Raw genomic sequence first — 19,355 nt, 5'->3', positions numbered from 1 at the left:
TGTCTCCGCTGTTCGATCGCCTGAGACACCTGACATCAGCATCGCACTGGCTTCGTTGCAAATCAACAACAGTTGCCAAAAACTTAAACTTTGAGAGGTCTCTCAACTTAGCCAAATAGATCTAGTTAACATTAAAAGCAGAGTGCATAATTCTGCTTAGATGAGAAGTTTACTGGAATGCCAGTGTATTTTTCTCACAAATTTATGAAACGCATAACACGAGAGTTATAGCGTGCATAGTTAGCAAAGAGGTACATTTCAATAGCATTCCGCATCATGAAATTTCGCTATATGCAATTATTCAGCAAGCATTTATTGTTTGAGAAGTTCTTGAGCGAGCATATTTATTATTCAAACATTCATTGCAATTCTTTCAGTTGTAATGTATGCTCATTCTAGCAATGTAACTTAACCATGTGAATTCTGCTACCTGCATTAAAGAATTTGTAAAATCTCTGAACTTGAAAAAGAAAAGGATATATATAGTGGTGGTCATTGTGTACCAAATACTTCGGCAGACGGATGAAGTAATCATCAAGCAGCTTTCTTGTAGACGCACACGTCAGACAGAGTTACAGGCTGGCGAAATAAACTACTTAGTTCTTTACCAACTACCAATAAATGATTGTGATTGTGCAATTTTTACAGGACCGATGGATCTGTTTAATGGCAGGTCACTATCCGTCTTTTTGGTTTGATGGCCGACGTGCCAGTCACATTTTACTAGAGGTGACGTGCTGGAGGTCCGTGTTCTGTGCAATATCTCTGCATGCTAAAGAACACCTGATTTACGAAGCCCTTGGTCTCAGCGTGCTCATTATAGTCATATCATGGTTTGGCATGTAAAATCTCAGATATTATTAGATAAAATATAGTGAGTGACAGCTCTTTAATGCTCGGCAGTAAGTATGTAGTGCATTGGTGGGAATGTTTTGTGACGCAGTCATCAGCCATGAAACAGCAGACAAAGAAAAAAGAGTCACTGCAACAATGCGTGTTCGTATACAGGAACACAAAAAGGCAGGCAAGGTTAAGATACTCAGCTTTGGTTGAGAAGAGATGGCATGCAAACATTTGTTATTTATTTCGATATCATAATAAATCACTCTTTTAAGTGTGAATACACTTTATAAGCGACCCCAAACCATTCACCGCCGTCGGCGGCGTCCGCAGTCTTCTCTCTATCTTTAAAAGAGAGAGGACTTGGCGGGCCGCAGCACGACGCTCTACCGAATAAGCCACGGACGCGACGCTGATATCGGTGTCAGTAACGCGCCTTATACCCCCTCCCCCTTCGCTCGCTCCTCCGCTCTCCTCGCTCGCTGCAGCTGCGCGCGCACCCCTCTCTCTCGCGCACCCGCCTTCTCTCTCAGTCTCCCGTCGAGAGCGGGTCGTGCGATGGATGTCCCGGAGGCTACGCTACCATCAACAACGAATGCAGTACAACCGAATGCCAGCACTGCACCCGTCGTGGGAGGTGACGGTACCGCGGTGGTTTCGCCGACGTTGGAAGACAAGGCGGCGCTGCGAAGGGCTCGTGAGACCGAACGTAAGCGGGCGAAGCGTGCAGCGGATGCCAAACTGCGTGCTCGCGAGACCGAGTGCAAGCGGGGAAGCGTGCAGCGGATGCCTAACTGCACGATCGCGAGGCCGAGGACAAGCGGGCGAAGCGTGCAGAGAATGCCGAACTTCGCGCTCGCGAGGCCGAGGACAAGCGGGCGAAGCGTGCAGAGAATGCCGAACTTCGTGCTCGCGAGGCCGAGGACAAGCGGGCGAAGCGTGCAGCGCATGGTGAACTGCGCGCTCGCGAGGCCGAGATGAGGCGTCAGCATCGAGCCGCGAACGCGGCCCAAGAAGCGGAACGACAACGCAAGCGTCAGGCGGAGAAGGGTGATGAAGGCCGGCGTCAATACGCCGCTCGCAATTGTCAACGGCGAGTGGACGTTCCCGAAGCCGTTCCAGCCAGTGAACGTGCCGCACGGGAGAGGGTGCGAGCCCTGGACTTTGCTCGTCCGGACGCGTCGTGAAGTGTAAATAAATACTACTTCGTATATAATGTATCTGTGTACAAATGCTTCATGACAAACAACACCTAAATTCATTAATTACACTTTAATCATCATCATCAGTAATAAAACTCCCAAGCATTTCCCCGAGAGTGAACATGGTTCAGTGCGAATGCACGGGGTGATGCTATGAGGGGGAGTAAAGTTAAAATCCATTGGCATTCGCCAGTGAGTTAACGTAAACTCCCCCGTGTGATCAAATTGCGATTCCCAGGAACCATCACACCATAAAGGCACCATAGTGTGATTAATAAATTTAATAGTGCGAATTAATAAATACCCCTCATAGCATCACCCCGTGCATTCGCACTTAACCATGTTCACCCTCGGGGAAATGCTTGGGAATTTTTTAACACTTCTTATGGATTTTGGACGAAGGTCTTATTGAAAGCCATTAAAGGCCTTAGTCACCAAGATAAAGAAACACAGTAAAATTGGCAAAATTATGCTTGGTGCCGAAGAATTCTATTGCCTGATTTGGGGGTGGCTGTTGCTAGACATACGTCAGTTTGGGCAGATAAATTTGCCTTTGTAGCTATGACTTTTTAGTGAAGAGTGTGTGTCATCTGTTTCGCATTTCGCGAGTGCCTGTACGGCGTCGGCCGTTTTCATAAATTAGATGAACGTAAACAGCGCCTTCCAGAAGTGTGGCAGTTCGGCTAGTTGGTATGACATGACGATAGCTATAGCGCGAGAACAGAACGACGACGTGTCCATCTTGTCACTTTGTCGTGAATCCGTTCTCGCGCTATAACTATCGGCGTTCCAGAAGTCGGCGCCCGCTCTCTTGCTGTGTGAGCATCCCTGCAATCAGGAGAATGGGCTCCATCGTGTCTCCAAATTTGGGAATCAACGCGCTCCGGCGCGTTTGAGAACATCCCAAAAACTGAACTTGTGCTCGGCTCGTGACCGCGAAGCACGGAATATCTTATATCTCAAGTAAAAACATGTTTAGTTTTACGTTAGCGCACTTCAAATCACCCACCAAGAAGTGGTCTTTCTGACGCCACTGTTGCCGTATTCAATGTGACCCGCCTTTACTGCGCCACCACCGACCCTACTAGCAGCAGAGTGAAAGCAGCGGGAGCCACAGCAGCAGACGCTGCCATTGAACAATATTGTTCTTACTTGGTTCAGCTGTGCCCTACTAGGAGGAAAAGTAACTTTTGAAACGCCCATACTATTCCCAAAATTAACACTTGGTGGTTCTTTTCTCCATAAATCAAACACAAAAGGCAAACCAGCATTCTATTGCGTGTCTTGATGCACGGAAGAATCTTTTGTATTGCAGCTAGATTTATTAGAGTAAGTCTTCATAGTCGGATGTCCTTACATCATCGGAATCATTTCGAAAATGCTCCACTTGTGGCGCAAGTAGGGTGATATATTTAGCCGAATTCCTTGGTAAGTAGGGCACTGCTGTTGATAATTTTGCCACTTTAGAAGTTACCTTGCATTGAGCTTTCTCTCTTACATAAATTTTTATTTGCCTTCAGTGCACTTGAATATCCAGCGTGGTTCTGTGGAACATTGCTCGACTGCCACGTTAAGTTTTTCAGTTGAAGCACCGAATAAAGCCTGTACTTTTCGCTTGTTGTGTCCGAAAGCTGTTTGGATAACAAGCAGTGGCAGATAACTACGCCCCCAAAAGCGGTCGTTGTTGTGATGCCATAACTCGTTTTGCTGCAAAAATCAATACCATGTGGAGAGAGGAGGCTGAGCAACACTTGTGCTTTTGTTTCTTTAAGCTCACTGGGTTTGCCATACTATGCATGAACGACCCGTGTCGCCTCACGTTTTTGATTTTGTCACTAAACTTCTTTCTTCTCAGCGAGGTTATTTTTCTCGCCTGATCCTTTTTTTCTTACAGTTTTTACTTTACATCTGATGCACTCCCCTTCTAAGCCATTTATTTGTTTTTATTCAACCTTTAGGACTCCGTAGCCTCTACCCCACCCCCTTGCCGCTTTTCATTTAGGGGCGAAACTCCTTATAGCGACACCTGTTCGTCCCTCGTAGCCGTTGTAGTAGTGTGTACAACAAGTATAACATTCTGACCTCCAAGGTGGTGCCGGTGAGAAATTTCTTCTGTGCGTTGTTGAACAGTAAAACATAGCGCTCGATGTACATGCAAATGGCTGCTAAGGGGGAAGAGACAGGAGAATTCGGCTTTTAGTTAACGCGCACGCTGCGAATTTTTCATTGTTCAACAACGCACAGAAGACAAGAAAAGGTTGCTACGTCATGATCACTGGGCGTAACCTCCTAGGTTTTAGAAAGGTTTAGCGAGCGTTGGGCCACAGTGTCATGAATACAGTGAACTAGTATATGCCATGAACTCGAGGTGGTTAAATGTGGGAAGTAGACACGAAGCGCGAGCCGTAAGAAAGTGTGCGTGTGCCTCCTCTCGTTGAGTCCTTGGAATGTCTGCTGGATGGCGGTGCTGTGTAAGAGGAATATTATGTTACTTAAAAATGACACGTGGCGTGTCTTTTTAAAATCTTTATTCAAACTGATGCGTATGGCGTCGACTAAGATGGAAGACAGCACGCAAAACCGACAGACCACTTCCTCGTTGTCGTCTTCTGACCGCTGATACGTCAGCTACGTAGCATTACTCCCCGGCGGTAAAAGCACCGTCTCGGTGCACATTAACAACGGTTTTTAGTAGGCAGGTGGTAAGGTTTTAGCCTGCTGACGTGCACAACATCACTGGGTGTGGTTGCAGGCAGGCTTGTGGTCTCAGATGCAAGAATGATCTCATAGGTGACGTCGGTTACCTGGCGGATGATACGGTAAGGACCCATGTAGCGAGACAACAACTTCACTGATAAGCCAACTCGACGAACTGGGCACCACAAGATAACAAGAGAACCAGGTGAGAAATGAACGTCAGCATGCCGGCGGTCGTATATGACTTTCTGGGTGGCTTGCGAAGCTGAAAATCAAGAGCGGGCAATCTGACGTGCGTGGTCAGCGCGAGCAATAGCGTCGCGTGCATATTCAGTTGACGGCGTTGTAGTGGTTAGAAGTAGGGTGTCAAGTGGTAACTTCGGATCATGGCCATAAAGCAAATAAAAGGGTGAATAACCAGTAGTGTCGTGGCGCGAAGAATTGTACGCGAAGGTCACGGGAGGTAGCGCCAAGTCCCAGTCATGGTGGTCGGAGGACACGTACATCACGAGCATGTCCGTTAGGGTCCAATTTAGCCGTTCGGTAAGGCCATTTGTTTGGGGATGGTAGGAAGTGGTCAGCTTGTGGTGCATCGAAGAAGAGCGCAAAAGATCGTCGATCACACGGGACAAAAATGCGTGGCCACGATCCGTGAGTAATTGGCGAGGAGCGCCATAATGTAGGATGACGTCGTGGAGCAAAAAGTCTGCAACGTCAGTAGCGGTGCTGGTGGGGAGCGCTCGAGTGATGGCATACCTAGTCGCGTAGTCTATAGCAACGGCGACCCACTTGTTGCCCGATTTCGACTCGGGAAAAGGACCGAGAAGATCTATACCAACACGGAAGAAAGGTTCGGTTGGGATGGAGATCGGTTGAAGGAGTCCAGCCGGGGGCGCAGTAGGTCGTTTCCTACGTTGGCATTTATCGCAGGAGGACACGTAACGGCGAACGGACCGGGCGAGACCGCGCCAAAAGAAGCGGCGACGCACGCGTTCGTACGTCCGAGATACACCCAGATGACCAGCAGTTGGTTCATTGTGAAGCTCGTGCAGCACGGTTGAACGCAAATTTTTCGGCACGACAAGAAGGAGCTCAGGGCCATCTGGCTGGAGGCTACGACGGTACAGCGTGTCATTCAGGAGGACGTACATGAGAAGTGACGTGTCGTTCGGAGCAGATTCTAGACGGTCAATAAGTTGTCGCAGAGAAGCATCACGACGTTGTTCATCACCAATCTGAAGAAACTGGGACATTGACTTGATGCTGAGGCTAGGCTCGATGTCTGGTTCGTCGGCCTGATCAACAGGGTAGCGGGATAAACAATCGGCGTCCAGATGGAGACGTCCAGACTTATAAGCAACCGAGTAGGAATACTCTTGTAGGCGTAATGCCCAACGACCAAGTCGTCCAATGGGGTCCTTCAGAGAAGAAAGCCAACACAGCGCGTGATGATCTGTGATGACACGAAAAGGGCGGCCATACAAGTAAGAACGGAATTTCGAAACCGCCCAAACAAGAGCGAGACATTCCCGTTCTGTTATAGAATAATTGCGTTCAGACTTAGAAAGCAGACGGCTTGCGTACGCGATTACACGGTCGTTGCCCCGCTGAATTTGCGCCAAAACTGCACCAATTCCGTGACCACTCGCGTCTGTTCGAACTTCTGTAGGAACATCGGGGTCGAAATGTGCAACAATAGGAGGTGTCGTTAGAGCGGTGATTAGTTGAGAGAAGGCGTCAGCTTGAGGAGGACCCCAAGAAAATGAGACGTCTTTTTTGAGAAGGTCGGTGAGTGGCCGTGCGAGTGCCGCAAAGTTTTTCACGAACCGGCGAAAGTAGGAGCAGAGGCCCACAAAACTGCGAACATCATGGACAGAGCGTGGGACTGGGAAGTTTGTTACAGCGTGTACTTTCGCCGGGACTGGCCGTACGCCAGCAGCGTCAACAAGGTGACCCAATACGGTAATCTGACGAAGCCGAAGTGGCACTTGGAGGAATTGAGCTGCAGCCTGGCCCATCGAAATATGGATAGAATGGTTGAAAGGCATTCAAGGTGGGTTGCAAAGGTAGGTGAGAAAATGATCACGTCGTCCAGGTAACACAAACATGTCGATTATTTAAATCCTTGTAGAAGCGTGTCCGTCATTAGAGAGTTTTAGCAGAGCGGGCCAGCGGCCAGCGGAACGGAGCGGACCAGCGGAAACGCCACTGCGCATGCGCCAGTACGCTGAGGCGGCGAGTGGCTTTACGGCGCTGCGCGCTCGCCCGCTCGTTTCGTCATCTCAGCGCAGCGCGCAGCGGCGGCCGGGCGAGCGAGCGTAGTTATTCAAAATGGCTGCCTCCAACGGTCGCGGTGTCGCGTCGCCGGCCGTGGTCGCGTCGAACGCTACTGAAACAGGAATGCAACCAGCTAAAAAGCGCCGGAGGTGCTTCAGTGCTCACGAGGACCTCTGTCTTCTTCGGGAGGTGGCCGCGGCGAAGCCGTTTGGCGATGACATCAAGTGGGTGCATGTTCTCACTGCGGTAAATCGGGCGGTGGGCCGGGAGCTCACCCTAAGAGGAATAAAAGATTGTGTAGACATTTTGCTGGGATACTGGAAGCTGCAGGACTCCAAGAACCTTAAAAAGTGAGTATATTTGTTCATTCTGCACGTAATGATTTCAGGCCAACCCCAGCGACAGTCTTGTGTTCCGCTTTCTCGTCTCCTTTTTCATGGCGCTGTTTTATCGCTGTTAGCTGGTGCGCATGTTTATCTGACGATCGTCCCTTTGCCTATTCAGGTCGGGTACAGAGGAGCAGTACTCTGAAAAGGAGGAGATCCTGCAGGACTTGTGGGATTTTTGCGAAAGTGTGAAGTACGAGTCCAAGATTGCTCCCAGAGGTGCCACCTGCGCGGCGCGAAGGCGGAGGTTGGGAGCGGAGCCCCCGGTAAACACGGACGAGCTGCCGGGGGTGACGCTTTCAGACGACGGCACAGGCGACGGCGTGCTCGGTTAGTTGATGACGCCTACTGTTGTGCTGTCTTCTTTTTTCTCTTATTAATTGAAAGCAGGTTCTGCTGCCGAGCTGTTGCAGAGCGTATACCTGCCATCTGCCACCAGCCCTGGTGCTGAACCGGGGCAAGAGAACAAGCAGCAGGAACAGCGCGCCTCACCAGAACCAACACAGCAGCAGCGGCCTCCCTCAACTGCGCTACAGCGGCGCCAACCTGCAAGTGTGCAGCACGCCCTCCCAGGCACGAGTAAAGGTAAGTGTGGAGAAAGGTTTATACACCACTTCTACACAGCAGAACGATATGCAGGAGAGCATCATAAGGAGACGCCAGTGAATGCATCTTAAAAGGGTTAACAGTGCATGTAGACGAGGACACTCAAGCAAGAAAAGGCAACAGAAAGCGGTGAACTGCAACTGATATTTTATTCAGACTCTAAAACATCCACTGTGAAGGCCAAGAGAACCTTCTCGTGTATGCTTATCGTTTGCACTGGAAACCACTGCGCACTCTGCATAGCGGAGCAAAAGCACACTTTTTACTGTACGAAGCTAAGTAGTCGCAAACAACAGTCTTATGTTCTCGAAGAAAAGAAGTAGACTATCTGGAGCAACGAGGGTGGAAAGCATCTTTCAAGATGCTACACTAACTAGCCCACCAAGCCACCCCTGAGAAAGTAAATGCAGTAATCAGTCACAGTTTATGTATTTCTGTCCTTTAGTGTAGACAAGTCGGCCTTCAGTGTGATCACAGTTATACAAACTGTGGTGCTGTTTTGTGACTGTTTCTAATTTTTTCTGAATCACATCCATTCAGTTCCCTAACATGTGCACTGAAAAAATCTCCACAGCAAGAAGGGCAATGAACAGGCAAATGTTAAGTAGGCACACATTTCGCCAAAACCACCAGCTCCCTGTAGAAGTGCAGTTTGCTGAGCCAGTTGGTACTTGTACAGGGAACGGAAACCAGCGAAAATGACGCAAAACACGAGGAGAGACGAGAACCAGCGTTGTGTTGTCTCGTCTTTCCTCGTGTTTTGCATCCTTCTCGCTGGCTTCCGTTCCGTCACTACCTCCCTAATGCATCTTTCAGACATAAAACTTCAACAGATTTCACAGCAGGCTTTGACAGAATTCACAGCAAGCATCTAAAACTTAGGCAATTAAACACTCAACCGCAGCACAGTTACGGGTTTTAAAATGGCTATGTGTTACTGCTGATTATGGAGATCGTGTTCTTTGCGTGTTGTTACACAATTACGCACCAACGTCCGCTACAGTGCATAAACTCGCATTAACTGAATGCCGAAATTTTTTTGCCTTCCCAGGAATAAGAGGCTTGCAATGTCTCGGGCTGCAGCTGCTAGCCTAAAGAGAAAAAAACGAACTAGATTTGTGCTCTAGGGAGCTAGAAATCGAAAAAATGAAAGTTCGCCACGAGGAGCGTCGTCTGGCACTGGACGAGCGGAGATTGGCCCTGGACGAAGAGAAGCACCGCTTTGAAGTTGAACGCTGGAGAGGCGAACGGGAGAGCCTACTCGACGAGATAAAAAAAAATGCTTGATGAACAAACCACCAAATTGGCGCAGCACCACAACACATAAGACAACACCACCACAACACGTAAGTAGAGAAACATCTCCAGTGGGATCACATTTCCTACACGTAAACGCAAATACAACTTTATTTAAAGTACAATGGTTCAGACTCAAGGACGCCTAAGGTTGTCGATTATTTATTTATTAGAAGGTAACGGCAAGACATCACTGTGCACCAGCATTTTTCTTGCGCCGAGGGGTCTAAAACGGGTAGTTCCAGAAAAAACACGTTCGGCTGGTTAACAATTTTGAAAACTGCTTTTAAAATGTATGGAAGTGTATGGCTTGCCGGAACAATACGGGTAATTTCATTGAAAATGAGGTACTGTCGTGTTGTACCTAGAAGTCCTCAGGTAATAGAATCTTAATTCTTTGATAAATTGTCGGCTTTATTGCATCTGTCATACTTTTTTTAAGTGTGAAAGGATCCAGCGTCAAGTGTAAACCTGACAACACCATACGGTATGCAATTCTTCAATAAAGTCTTTGTTTTCGAAGCTGCTTGTCATGGAACATTACCGTGGGGCAAAGCGAACCTCGAGAACTGGTGGTTCAAGGCCCAAGTGTAGGGATACGTCGACACTGTACACACATTTCGCACTGTACAGAGGGGACTTACATGCATGGGAAACTAGATAACACTGCCAGTAATGTTGTGGCATTTAACACAGTATAGCGGAAACGCTTGTAACAATACGAAATCAATTTCTCCACACGAAAAAACACAGGAATTTCAGTTTTTTGCACTTTTCGCTCGGCAGATTTCATTCACTAGAGTGTCATAACAAGTAGCGTACGTTTAGTACAGCAAATGACAGCCACATGATCATTCTAAAGCATGGCTCGCCAACGAACTTTGTTTCGATAACTGTGGTTGGTTGTACAACACTATTTGTGGGCAAGGTAAACTTCAAGCTGTGGTGGTTCAAGGCCGAAGTACTGCGATACCTGGGCACCATACAAGCAAGTGTGACAGTTTGCGAGGAGTGCGCTCGCTTTGTATATGCGTGGAAGGTTCTGAAGGTAGAGTTTCTGGTTTTTTTTAAGTCCACGAAGGCAAACAGTCCGACAATTTTTCCAAAACCCCCCTCCACAGCCTGCCTCACACTACTCATGGCTTTGTTGAAAGCTAATTGTTCAGGAGTCAGGAGAGCTCCGCCATAGGGCTTGAGCAGAAGGGGCCGCAACGGGTAGGCAGGGTCCCCGTAGATGCTGTAGTCGTGACCTTGAACGAGGTTTTGTAGCTTCGTATACGCGGCGCTGTTTCCAAAGTTACCTGAAAGAATAAATTACGATTAGCTGGAGCTGCGCCCGTTCCTAGCAGGGAAGGAGGAGGCGAGTGAGGTTCAGCAGCAGTTTGATCCACCAGCTGTGCTTGTCATTTACTCGCCTGAATCGTGTTTGCTGCCGGGGTATGATCCGTCCAACTGGCAGATTATGCCATTTGGGCACATTATAGCTTGGTACTTCAGGGCGTGGACTCTCTTGTGGCCGCTGAAGTACACTTTCTGGTTCCTTGTTGGTCGGCATGTTGGCCGCGCCGTGCCATCGATGAAGGCCCAGCAATTTGTCAGCGGGGCACCTTTCGCGTGAACGGCCTGAAAAAATAACAAACGAATATGTCAGAAAGTTGTAATTGCAAATGTACAACTCTAATTATTCTCGCTTGCCTGTGAGAACTCTTCCAGGGTGTCCAGGTTCAGCCACGTGCGGTTATTAACGTCGTCCAGAAGGTGGAAGAAGTTGTCCTCGATGTGCCTGAGCACTTCGTTCGTCAATGACGATATGGTCGAGCTGTGTCGAGCGAAAAGGTGTTCCAGATCGCGCAGCCGGTTTGGGTAGGCTAGTCTTCTTAGCGTGATGCAAAGGGCCTCGTCGCCGGGAACTGACACCCTCTGCGGAGTTGTTACCTTGTCAGGTATGCACAAGGCTCTCTGTAGACTGGGTACATCGTCCTTTTCAAACCGAAAGTACTTTCTGAACACGCCACTGTCGATCGCATCAATGTCCAAAAGACCTCGCATGGAGAGTAGGTCACGCCGTGTCTCGCCCAGAACTTCTAAGCACAAGACATCGACTATTTCGGACCATTTCAACCGAGTCAGCAGCAGGGGGTCCTGCAGTATGCTCTGGGGCATTGTTCAAATCAGTTATCAGCGGCAATTTGCAGCGGCAAGCCACACAATGTCTGTTAAAAAGCGCGGCAACAAACAGCTGGCTTGGAGCTTCGACTTCAATTGGCGTTGGTGACGTACTTTCCTCAGTTTAACAACTTCGCTAAAAGATACAAATTACCGTTAAAGTAAAATAATATGTACTGAAACATAAAATTCGTGTTTGTATTGTGGTTTTAGCATCTAAAAATAAACCTTTACTTTTTTTCCTATCAGGGTAGTTCAAATTTGAATGGACAGATGGCGCAGTACAACGTTTCGCTGGGGGCAGCAGCTGATCGCTCAGCTAAAACTCTTTTTTCCGCGCGTCGTTCCGCTGGCGCTGCGCTCGTCCGCTCCGGTTCACTGGCCACTAGCTCGCTCTGCTAAAACTCTTTAAAATTCTCTCGAAGGTCGCTGGAGCGTTGCAGAGCCCGAATGGCATGGCCTTGAATTGGTAAAGACTGTCAGGGGTAACGAAGGCGGTCTTTTCTCGGTCCATGTCATGTACAGCAATTTGCCAGTAGCCAGATCGGAGGTCGAGAGATGAAAAGAAGGTGGCGCCATGGAGGATATCAAGGGCATCGTAAATGCGTGGTAGAGGGTACACGTCTTTTTTGGTTATTTTGTTGAGGTGGCGATAATCAACGCAGAAACGCCATGAGCCGTCTTTCTTTTTTACTAATACCACGGGAGATGCCCAAGGGCTCGTCGATGGTTCGATTACCTTTTTTTGTAGGCATTTTGGCCACTTCTTTCTGAATCACTTCTGGCTCGGACGCTGACACGCGGTACGGCCGACGGTGAATGGGAGCAGAGTTACCAGTGTTGATTCGGTGAGTGACGATTTTAGTCTGGCCCAAGGGACGATCGTCGGTGTCAAAAATGTCACTGTATGAGGCCAAAACATGGCAGAGAGCGTCGGCCTGGTGAGGCGACAGCTCCGATCCAATCATGTTTCAAAAAATACCATCGTCTGAGCTGGGTGACCGTGAGACTGCGCTTCGATCAAGAGCAGATACAGTGAAAACACTGGCATCGTCCTCTGTTATGGCAGTTAGCTGGGCTAGAGACATCTGGCAGGGCAACACTTGAGGGGTGAAACCAAAGTTAAGGAGCGGAAGTAACACACAGTTATCCGCTATGGTCGTGATGGTATAGGGCACAGTAACACTGCGCGTCAGCCGAACGTCAGTAATTGGCGTAACGATATAATCACCGTCAGGAACGGGAGGAGTCCATGACAAAGACACGTACGTGACGGCTCGAGGTGGCAGGCGAACGAAAGTGGTTGGGCTCAAGCGGCTGGTGGGCTTTGCAGAGTAGTCGGCAAATATTGGTAGATCAAGGCTGAGGGTACCAGACGAACAATCAATTAAGGCCGAGTGTGCCGAAAGGAAATCAAGGCCAAGTATGAGGTCATGAGGGCAGCAGGCTAGCACGGCAAAAAGGACCACGGCGTGACGACCGGCAATGCTGACACGAGCAGTGCACATTCCGATTACTGGTACAGTACCGCCATCGGCAACACGTATTGCCTGCGTCGTAGATGCCGTCACAATCTTTTGTAAGCGGCAGCGTAGAGAAGCGCTCATAATAGACAGGTGCGCACCTGTGTCAGTGAGGACGGTCACAGGAACATGGTCGACTTGTACTACAAGCAGGCTATGGTGCGTGGGAAGCGTCAGTAGAGGATTTTCGGCCGTCATTGGTATTCCAGCTTCACCTCTATAACCTGCAATATCTAGTTTTCCTGCTGCGGTCGTCCAGAGAAGCTCGGCGAGGAAAAGCGCCGAGGTGGCGGAGAGTGGGATTGGTGACGTAGTGGCGACGGGGAGCGAGATTGGCGACGTAGAGGCGACGGGGAGCGAGAACTGTGGCGACCGGACGAAGGGGCGTCAGGGTAGCGGCGACCGGGCAAAGGGGCGTCAGTGGAAGGCTCGTAAGATGACGACGAATAGAAATTGAAGGGTGCGGCGACTGAACGTCGAGGGGTCGTCGGATGCATGAGCGCCGAGGTAGAGAAAGTCTGACGTGGTTGGTTTGACCAACGGCGGCGGCAATAGCGAGAAACGTGCCCAGGCTGGTGGCAGGAAAAACAAATAGGCCGGTCGTCGGGTGTTCGCCATTCCGAATGGTTACGGAAGGGCATTGTTGGAGGATAACGGCGGGCGTGTCCTCGGGAGTAAGACGGGACTTCAGGGCGAGTCAAGGGGCATGCTGATGGAAGGCCGAGGTTCGCAAACTCCTGCCTCACCACAGCTTGTATTAACGCCACTGGCGGCTGTTGTTGGTCAGAGGCGAGCGTTGCGAAAACGGTTGGCTGAAGAGGAGCCGGACAGGCGGCTTCGATTTCCCGACGAACAATGCGTGTGACGTTGTCACACTTTGGGGACTGCGGGAGGTTTCACACGATGAGGTTGTGGCCGTGTTGGGCAGCCGGGTGAATCGCTGAGTAATACGGCGGCTCTTGGCTTCTTCGAACAGCCGGCACTCTTTAATGATGGCGTCGACAGTGGCAACGTTGTTGTAAATTAGAAGATTAAATGCGTCGTCTGCTATGCCTTTCAGCACAAGGGCCACTTTCTCAGATTCACTCATGTGCTCGTCAATCTGGCGGCATAGGGCGATGATGTTGTGAATGTACGCGACGTACGACTCCGTCGACGTCTGTGCACGAGCCGCCAGTTGATTCCGCGCTGCAATCAGCCCCCCAACGGTGTCGCAAAAAGGTCGCGGATGTTCTCTTTAAAGGAGTTCCAGTTCGTAATCTCCGCTTCGTGCGTCTCGAACCATACTTGCGGTGGGCCATCGAGGTAAAAAAGCACATTGGCAAGCATAAGAGTTGGGTCCCACCTATAGCTTGCGCTGACCCGTTCGTACCGGTTGATCCGTTTGTCGACGTCAATGCCATCCTGACCGGAAAATACACCAGGATCACGAGCAGGAGGTAGAACGACGTATGTAGGAGTCACGGTAGGGGCAGGTGGCGAAGACGATGGTTGTTCAACCTGTGACAAGGTTGGACCTATGATGATGCGGCCGTTGCGGAGCTTTGTGATGAAGACGGGGAAGTACCCAGCACCTTCACCACAAAGATGTTACGTAAAAATGACACGAGGCGTGTCTATTTAAAAACTATATTCAAACTGATGCGTATGGCGCCGACTAAGATGAAAGACAGCACGCACAACCGACAGACCACTTCCTCGTTGTCGTCTTCTGACCGCTGATACGTCAGCTACGTAGCATTATGATGAAAAGATGCGAGATGGTGGTACTTGGATTGTTGAATAGGTGGACGAACGGACACACAGACAGATGCATGGACGGATGCATGGATGGCTGCACGGACGGATGGACGCATGGACGGACGCAGGAGCGGATGCATGGACGAAAGCAGGGACGGACGCACAGATGAACGTGCGGACGCACGAACAGACGCAAGCACGGACGGGTGGATAGACACACGGGCGGCCACACAGACGCACGCATGGATGAACGGAAGCAAGAACGAATGGATGGACGGATGCTTCGCCCCACTATCCATCAGTCCTTCTGTCAATATGCCGCCATTTTTTTCTTTTTCCCATTCCTTTCGTATACCTAGTTTGGCTGTGCCTGCCTCTCTACTCCTCAACGATGTAGTTAGATCAGTGTTAGGCTTTAAAACGGATCATACGAGCACTAGCTATTACGTTTTGCCACAAAATCAATCCCCTTTCCGATTCCGGGAGCTCAATTTCAACTTTCAAGGAAACTTTTTCTTGCTCCTTCTCTCGTTTTACGAAACTTCTTGGGTTACTGTAAATAAACTTGTGCTAATACTATACGACCTCGTGTGGCCATCAAAACATGATTGCGTGTGCAGAACGTTGCGCTGCAAGTCCTGGAGATATCCATGTGAAATCCCGAAAAATTTTTTTCATCAAAGGTGAGAAACAACCTTGTTTTCATGTAAATTGAGGGGCGACACAGACTTCGCGCTATACCAACAGAAAATCGCAGTCCTAGGTTATTATCTTGCTGTGTTTACTCTTAATTCAAAAGGTCGACCTGTGGTAAGAAACATGGCAATATATATATATATATATATATATATATATATATATATGCCACGCTTGCTCCTGTCGATGATGCACCGTAACAATATATATATATATACATATATATATATATATATATATATATATATATAATTATTTATTTATTTATAATACCCTCAGGGCCAAATGGCAATACAGAGGGGAGTGGATTACATTGAATAACACATGGTACATGGTGAGGAGGGAAAAATACAGCGTTAGTACGAATATAAGCGAAAGTCAGCGTACAAACAAAAATACATTAAATAGGTCCTGCGTATACAATGTTAGCTACGGTATCACGAAAAAGATGGTTGTCATTAATAGCAAGATTTCAGGGGGAAGGTGGTTCCACTCGCGAGAAGAACGAGGCAGGAACGACTGCGCAGCTGTGTTAGTACGATAAGTGATAATTCCAACCTTGTGACGGTGATCGACACGGTTGGAAAAATACTGGGGTTGCAAAATAAGTTCGTCGCGCAAGATGGGGTGGTGATACAATTTATGAAAAGTTGATAGGCGGGAACTTCTCTTCGAAGTGACAGGGTAGGCAGGGACAGATTATTTTTCATGCAGATATACTGGCAGTGCGATTGTAGTTCGATAATATGAAGCGTGTGGAATCATTCTGAACTAGCTCAAGCGATGTAATTAAATTATTGTGGCTGGGATCCCAAATCGAAGAAGCATATTCTAATTTAGGTCGTATTAATGTTTTGTACAGGGCTAATTTCAATGAAGATGGAGCTTTGGAAAAGTTACGGCGTAGGTACCCAAGCGTACGGTTAGCTTTGTTGATTATTTGTTCGACGTGCATTGCTCAAGAGAGATTGGATGTTATGTGGACGCCTAAGTACTTGTACGAGTTAGTATATTCAAGAGGTATGTCGTTTAAGTAGTAAGTAAATTGACTGCAAACACTGCGGGACACGCGCATGACTTTACATTTGTTTATGTTCAATTCCATTAACCATGTACGGCACCAGTTATCAACAGTGTTAAGGTATGATTGAAGTGTACACGAATCAATTATGTTATTTACCTCACGAAAAATAACGCAATCATCAGCAAATAAATAAATTCCAGATTTAATGTGGCAGGGGAGGTCATTAATATAAATTAGAAATAAGAGAGGCCCAATTACCGATCCCTGAGGAACGCCGGAGTGTACTTCAGTAAAACAAGAATTATACCCGTTAGCGTAAACAAATTGTGAGCGATTTGTGAGAAAACATTCCATCCATTCAAACACGTTATGATCAAGTTTAAGTTGGCTTAGTTTGTGAAGTAAAAGTTTATGACATACCTTATCAAATGCTTTGGAAAAATCCAAAAAGATGCAATCAGCTTGTGATGAGTTGCCCAAAATGCGGTGTAATTTGTTAGTAAATGATACCAGTTGTGTATCACAGGAGTATGATTTACGAAAGCCGTGCTGAGATGACGTGAAGAAGGAATCACTTTCAAGAAAATTTACAAGGTTTGTGATTATGATGTGCTCTAATAGCTTACAGCACGTACTGGTAAGGGAAATGGGACGATAATTAGCAGGGGAACATTTACTACCAGATTTATGAATAGGAACTACTTTCCCGATTTTCCATTCAGATGGGAGAGTAGAAGTGTCGAGTGATTGTTGGAATATCTTGGCTAATATGATGGAACTAATTTCTACAGTATTTCTTAAAATTTACTAATAATCGAATCATAACCAGGGGAAGAATGGTTGCTTAATTTGTTGATAAGGGAAGCGATACCAGAAATGTCTACTAAAATTGGTGGCATGGGGAGGTGATTGTAGCAGAAGGTGGAAGGAAGTGGAACATCAGATGTATTTGTAAACTGGGCAGCAAATGTGTTGTTGAGGGCTGTTGCACACTGATTGATGGGAACTGTGTCCCCAGATGAGTCTTGCAATAAGATGTAATTATCTTTTGGGGGATTGATAACGCGCCAAAACTTTTTTACATTTGTTTTTAACATTGACGGCAATACATTAGATACGAAGTTATCTTTAGCTTGTTTGAGTGCCCTGACGTAAATACTAGATGCGGTATTATAAGCGGCCCATCGTTTGTTAGTTGGCGAGCGCTTAGCTGAACGATAAAGGCGTTTTTTCTTGTTAGACAGGCGTGTGATAGTGGTATTATACCATGGCAATTGTGAGTGACTAGCAATAGTGTAGGTTGGTATGTGCTTTACGGTGAGGCGATGAACTTCGGCAGCAAACATATCCCAGTTAGACTGAACGGAACGGTTGTTAAAATCGGTCAGAAAGACGTCGGTAAATTCAGATAATTCACGATTGATAGCACCGAAGTTAGCTTTTTTGTAATCGCAAATAGTTTTTTTCATTCTGGTGCTTTTAGAAGGGGTAGCGTGTAAGTCAAAGGTGAGCAATGAGTGGTCACTAATACCTGGTAAACAGGTAATAGTTGAAACATAGTCTGGATGGGTGGTTAAAATCAAATCAAGAGTGTTTGTCGTAGTAAATGAGACTCGGGTGGGTTCGGTAACTAACTGTGACAAAGAGAAGACAGAACAAAAATCTAGGAAATCTTTAGAAAGCGCTGAAGAGGGTGATAAAACCGGAGGGGAGGTATGCCATTTGATATTTGGGTAGTTAAAATCACCAAGAAGGAACAATGGATACGATAGAAATCGACTGATAATAATATTGACAGAATCATGCAATTCGTTAACGAACGTAGAGGACGAAGATGGTGAACGGTAGCACACACCTATGATTACTTTGAGATGACCGAGCGTTAATAACAAGAAAAATATTTCTAGGTTACTGTTCACATGAATGGGAGATGAAGGAATGTCTCGCGAAACAGCTAGCAACACTCCGCCACCTCGGCGCTCCATTCTGTCACATCGATAGACTGTGAAATGTGACGCATTTACGAAAATTTCCGAATCACGCACGTGTTCAGGAAGCCAAGTTTCAGTTAATGCGATTATGTGGGCAGAACATGAGTCTATTGCGCTTGATAACGAGTTGTGTTTGTTTAGAATGCTTCTTATGTTAATAAAAAGTACAGAAACACGAGGCGTAGTCTGTCGGCCACTGCCCCTTGCGTTTACCTACGGTGACGTTCGTAGCAAAGTGTCGTTAGTAGGACCAGAGCTTCGGCTACTTGATGGAAGTTGTTCGATGCTATCGCTAGCTGCATCATAAATGTATATTTTGCGGTTGAGATGCAGTTTAGTGTAGCGCAGTTGAAAATCGGGGGATCCGGGGTAGTTTTTGCCAAATTCAATTAACTTTTTATGAGCAATTCGAGTGCAGGGTGAATAATCTTCGGATACAGATATGTCACTTTCTTTGAAATGTTTTCGCTTCGAGAGAATAAGCTCTTTTGTTTTGAAACTGGCAAGTTTTGCTATGACAGGGCGACACTTGTTTGGGGAGTACGTACCGAGACGGTGGGCCCGTTCGATGGCGTTACTGGGGAGGGACATATCTGCGTCGGCTAGTAAGGTATTTAACTTCGACTAAGTTTCTTTCCAGGGTTCTTTGGCGTCAGGGATACCGTGAAATATTAAGTTGTTACGGCGAGATCGGTCTTCTAGTTCGTTTAGACGCAACTGCAAAAGGTTATTTTTAGTGGTTAGTTCTTCTATAGATTTCTCGGCGGTAGATAGTCGATCACTAAAGGCATCGAGATCCTTTAACTTGCTTTCAATTTGATCTAATCGGCTTTGTATATTTGTCATTGTTGTTTCGATTCCTTTTTGGCCAGTCCTAATCGTTTTTACTTCTGTTACCAATTCTGCTTGAC

The 19,355-nt window shown here is 47.4% G+C and overlaps 1 protein-coding gene across 1 annotated transcript; it reads right to left on the bottom strand.

The window, feature by feature from the left end:
- Nucleotides 1-10,690: 10,690 nt before the first annotated feature.
- LOC142790436 (uncharacterized) lies at nucleotides 10,691-11,467 on the bottom strand. The gene is made up of 2 exons (XM_075885254.1): nucleotides 11,000-11,467; nucleotides 10,691-10,927 (listed from the first exon to the last, which is right to left on the bottom strand). Exons 1-2 carry the CDS (start codon nucleotides 11,465-11,467, stop codon nucleotides 10,712-10,714), a joined length of 684 nt encoding a protein of 227 aa, XP_075741369.1. The 3' UTR covers nucleotides 10,691-10,711.
- Nucleotides 11,468-19,355: the final 7,888 nt, after the last annotated feature.

Source organism: Rhipicephalus microplus, unplaced genomic scaffold (genome assembly GCF_043290135.1).
Source record: "Rhipicephalus microplus isolate Deutch F79 unplaced genomic scaffold, USDA_Rmic scaffold_104, whole genome shotgun sequence".
Lineage (NCBI taxonomy): Eukaryota > Metazoa > Arthropoda > Arachnida > Ixodida > Ixodidae > Rhipicephalus > Rhipicephalus microplus.
This window is presented reverse-complemented; position numbering and strand designations above follow the sequence as displayed.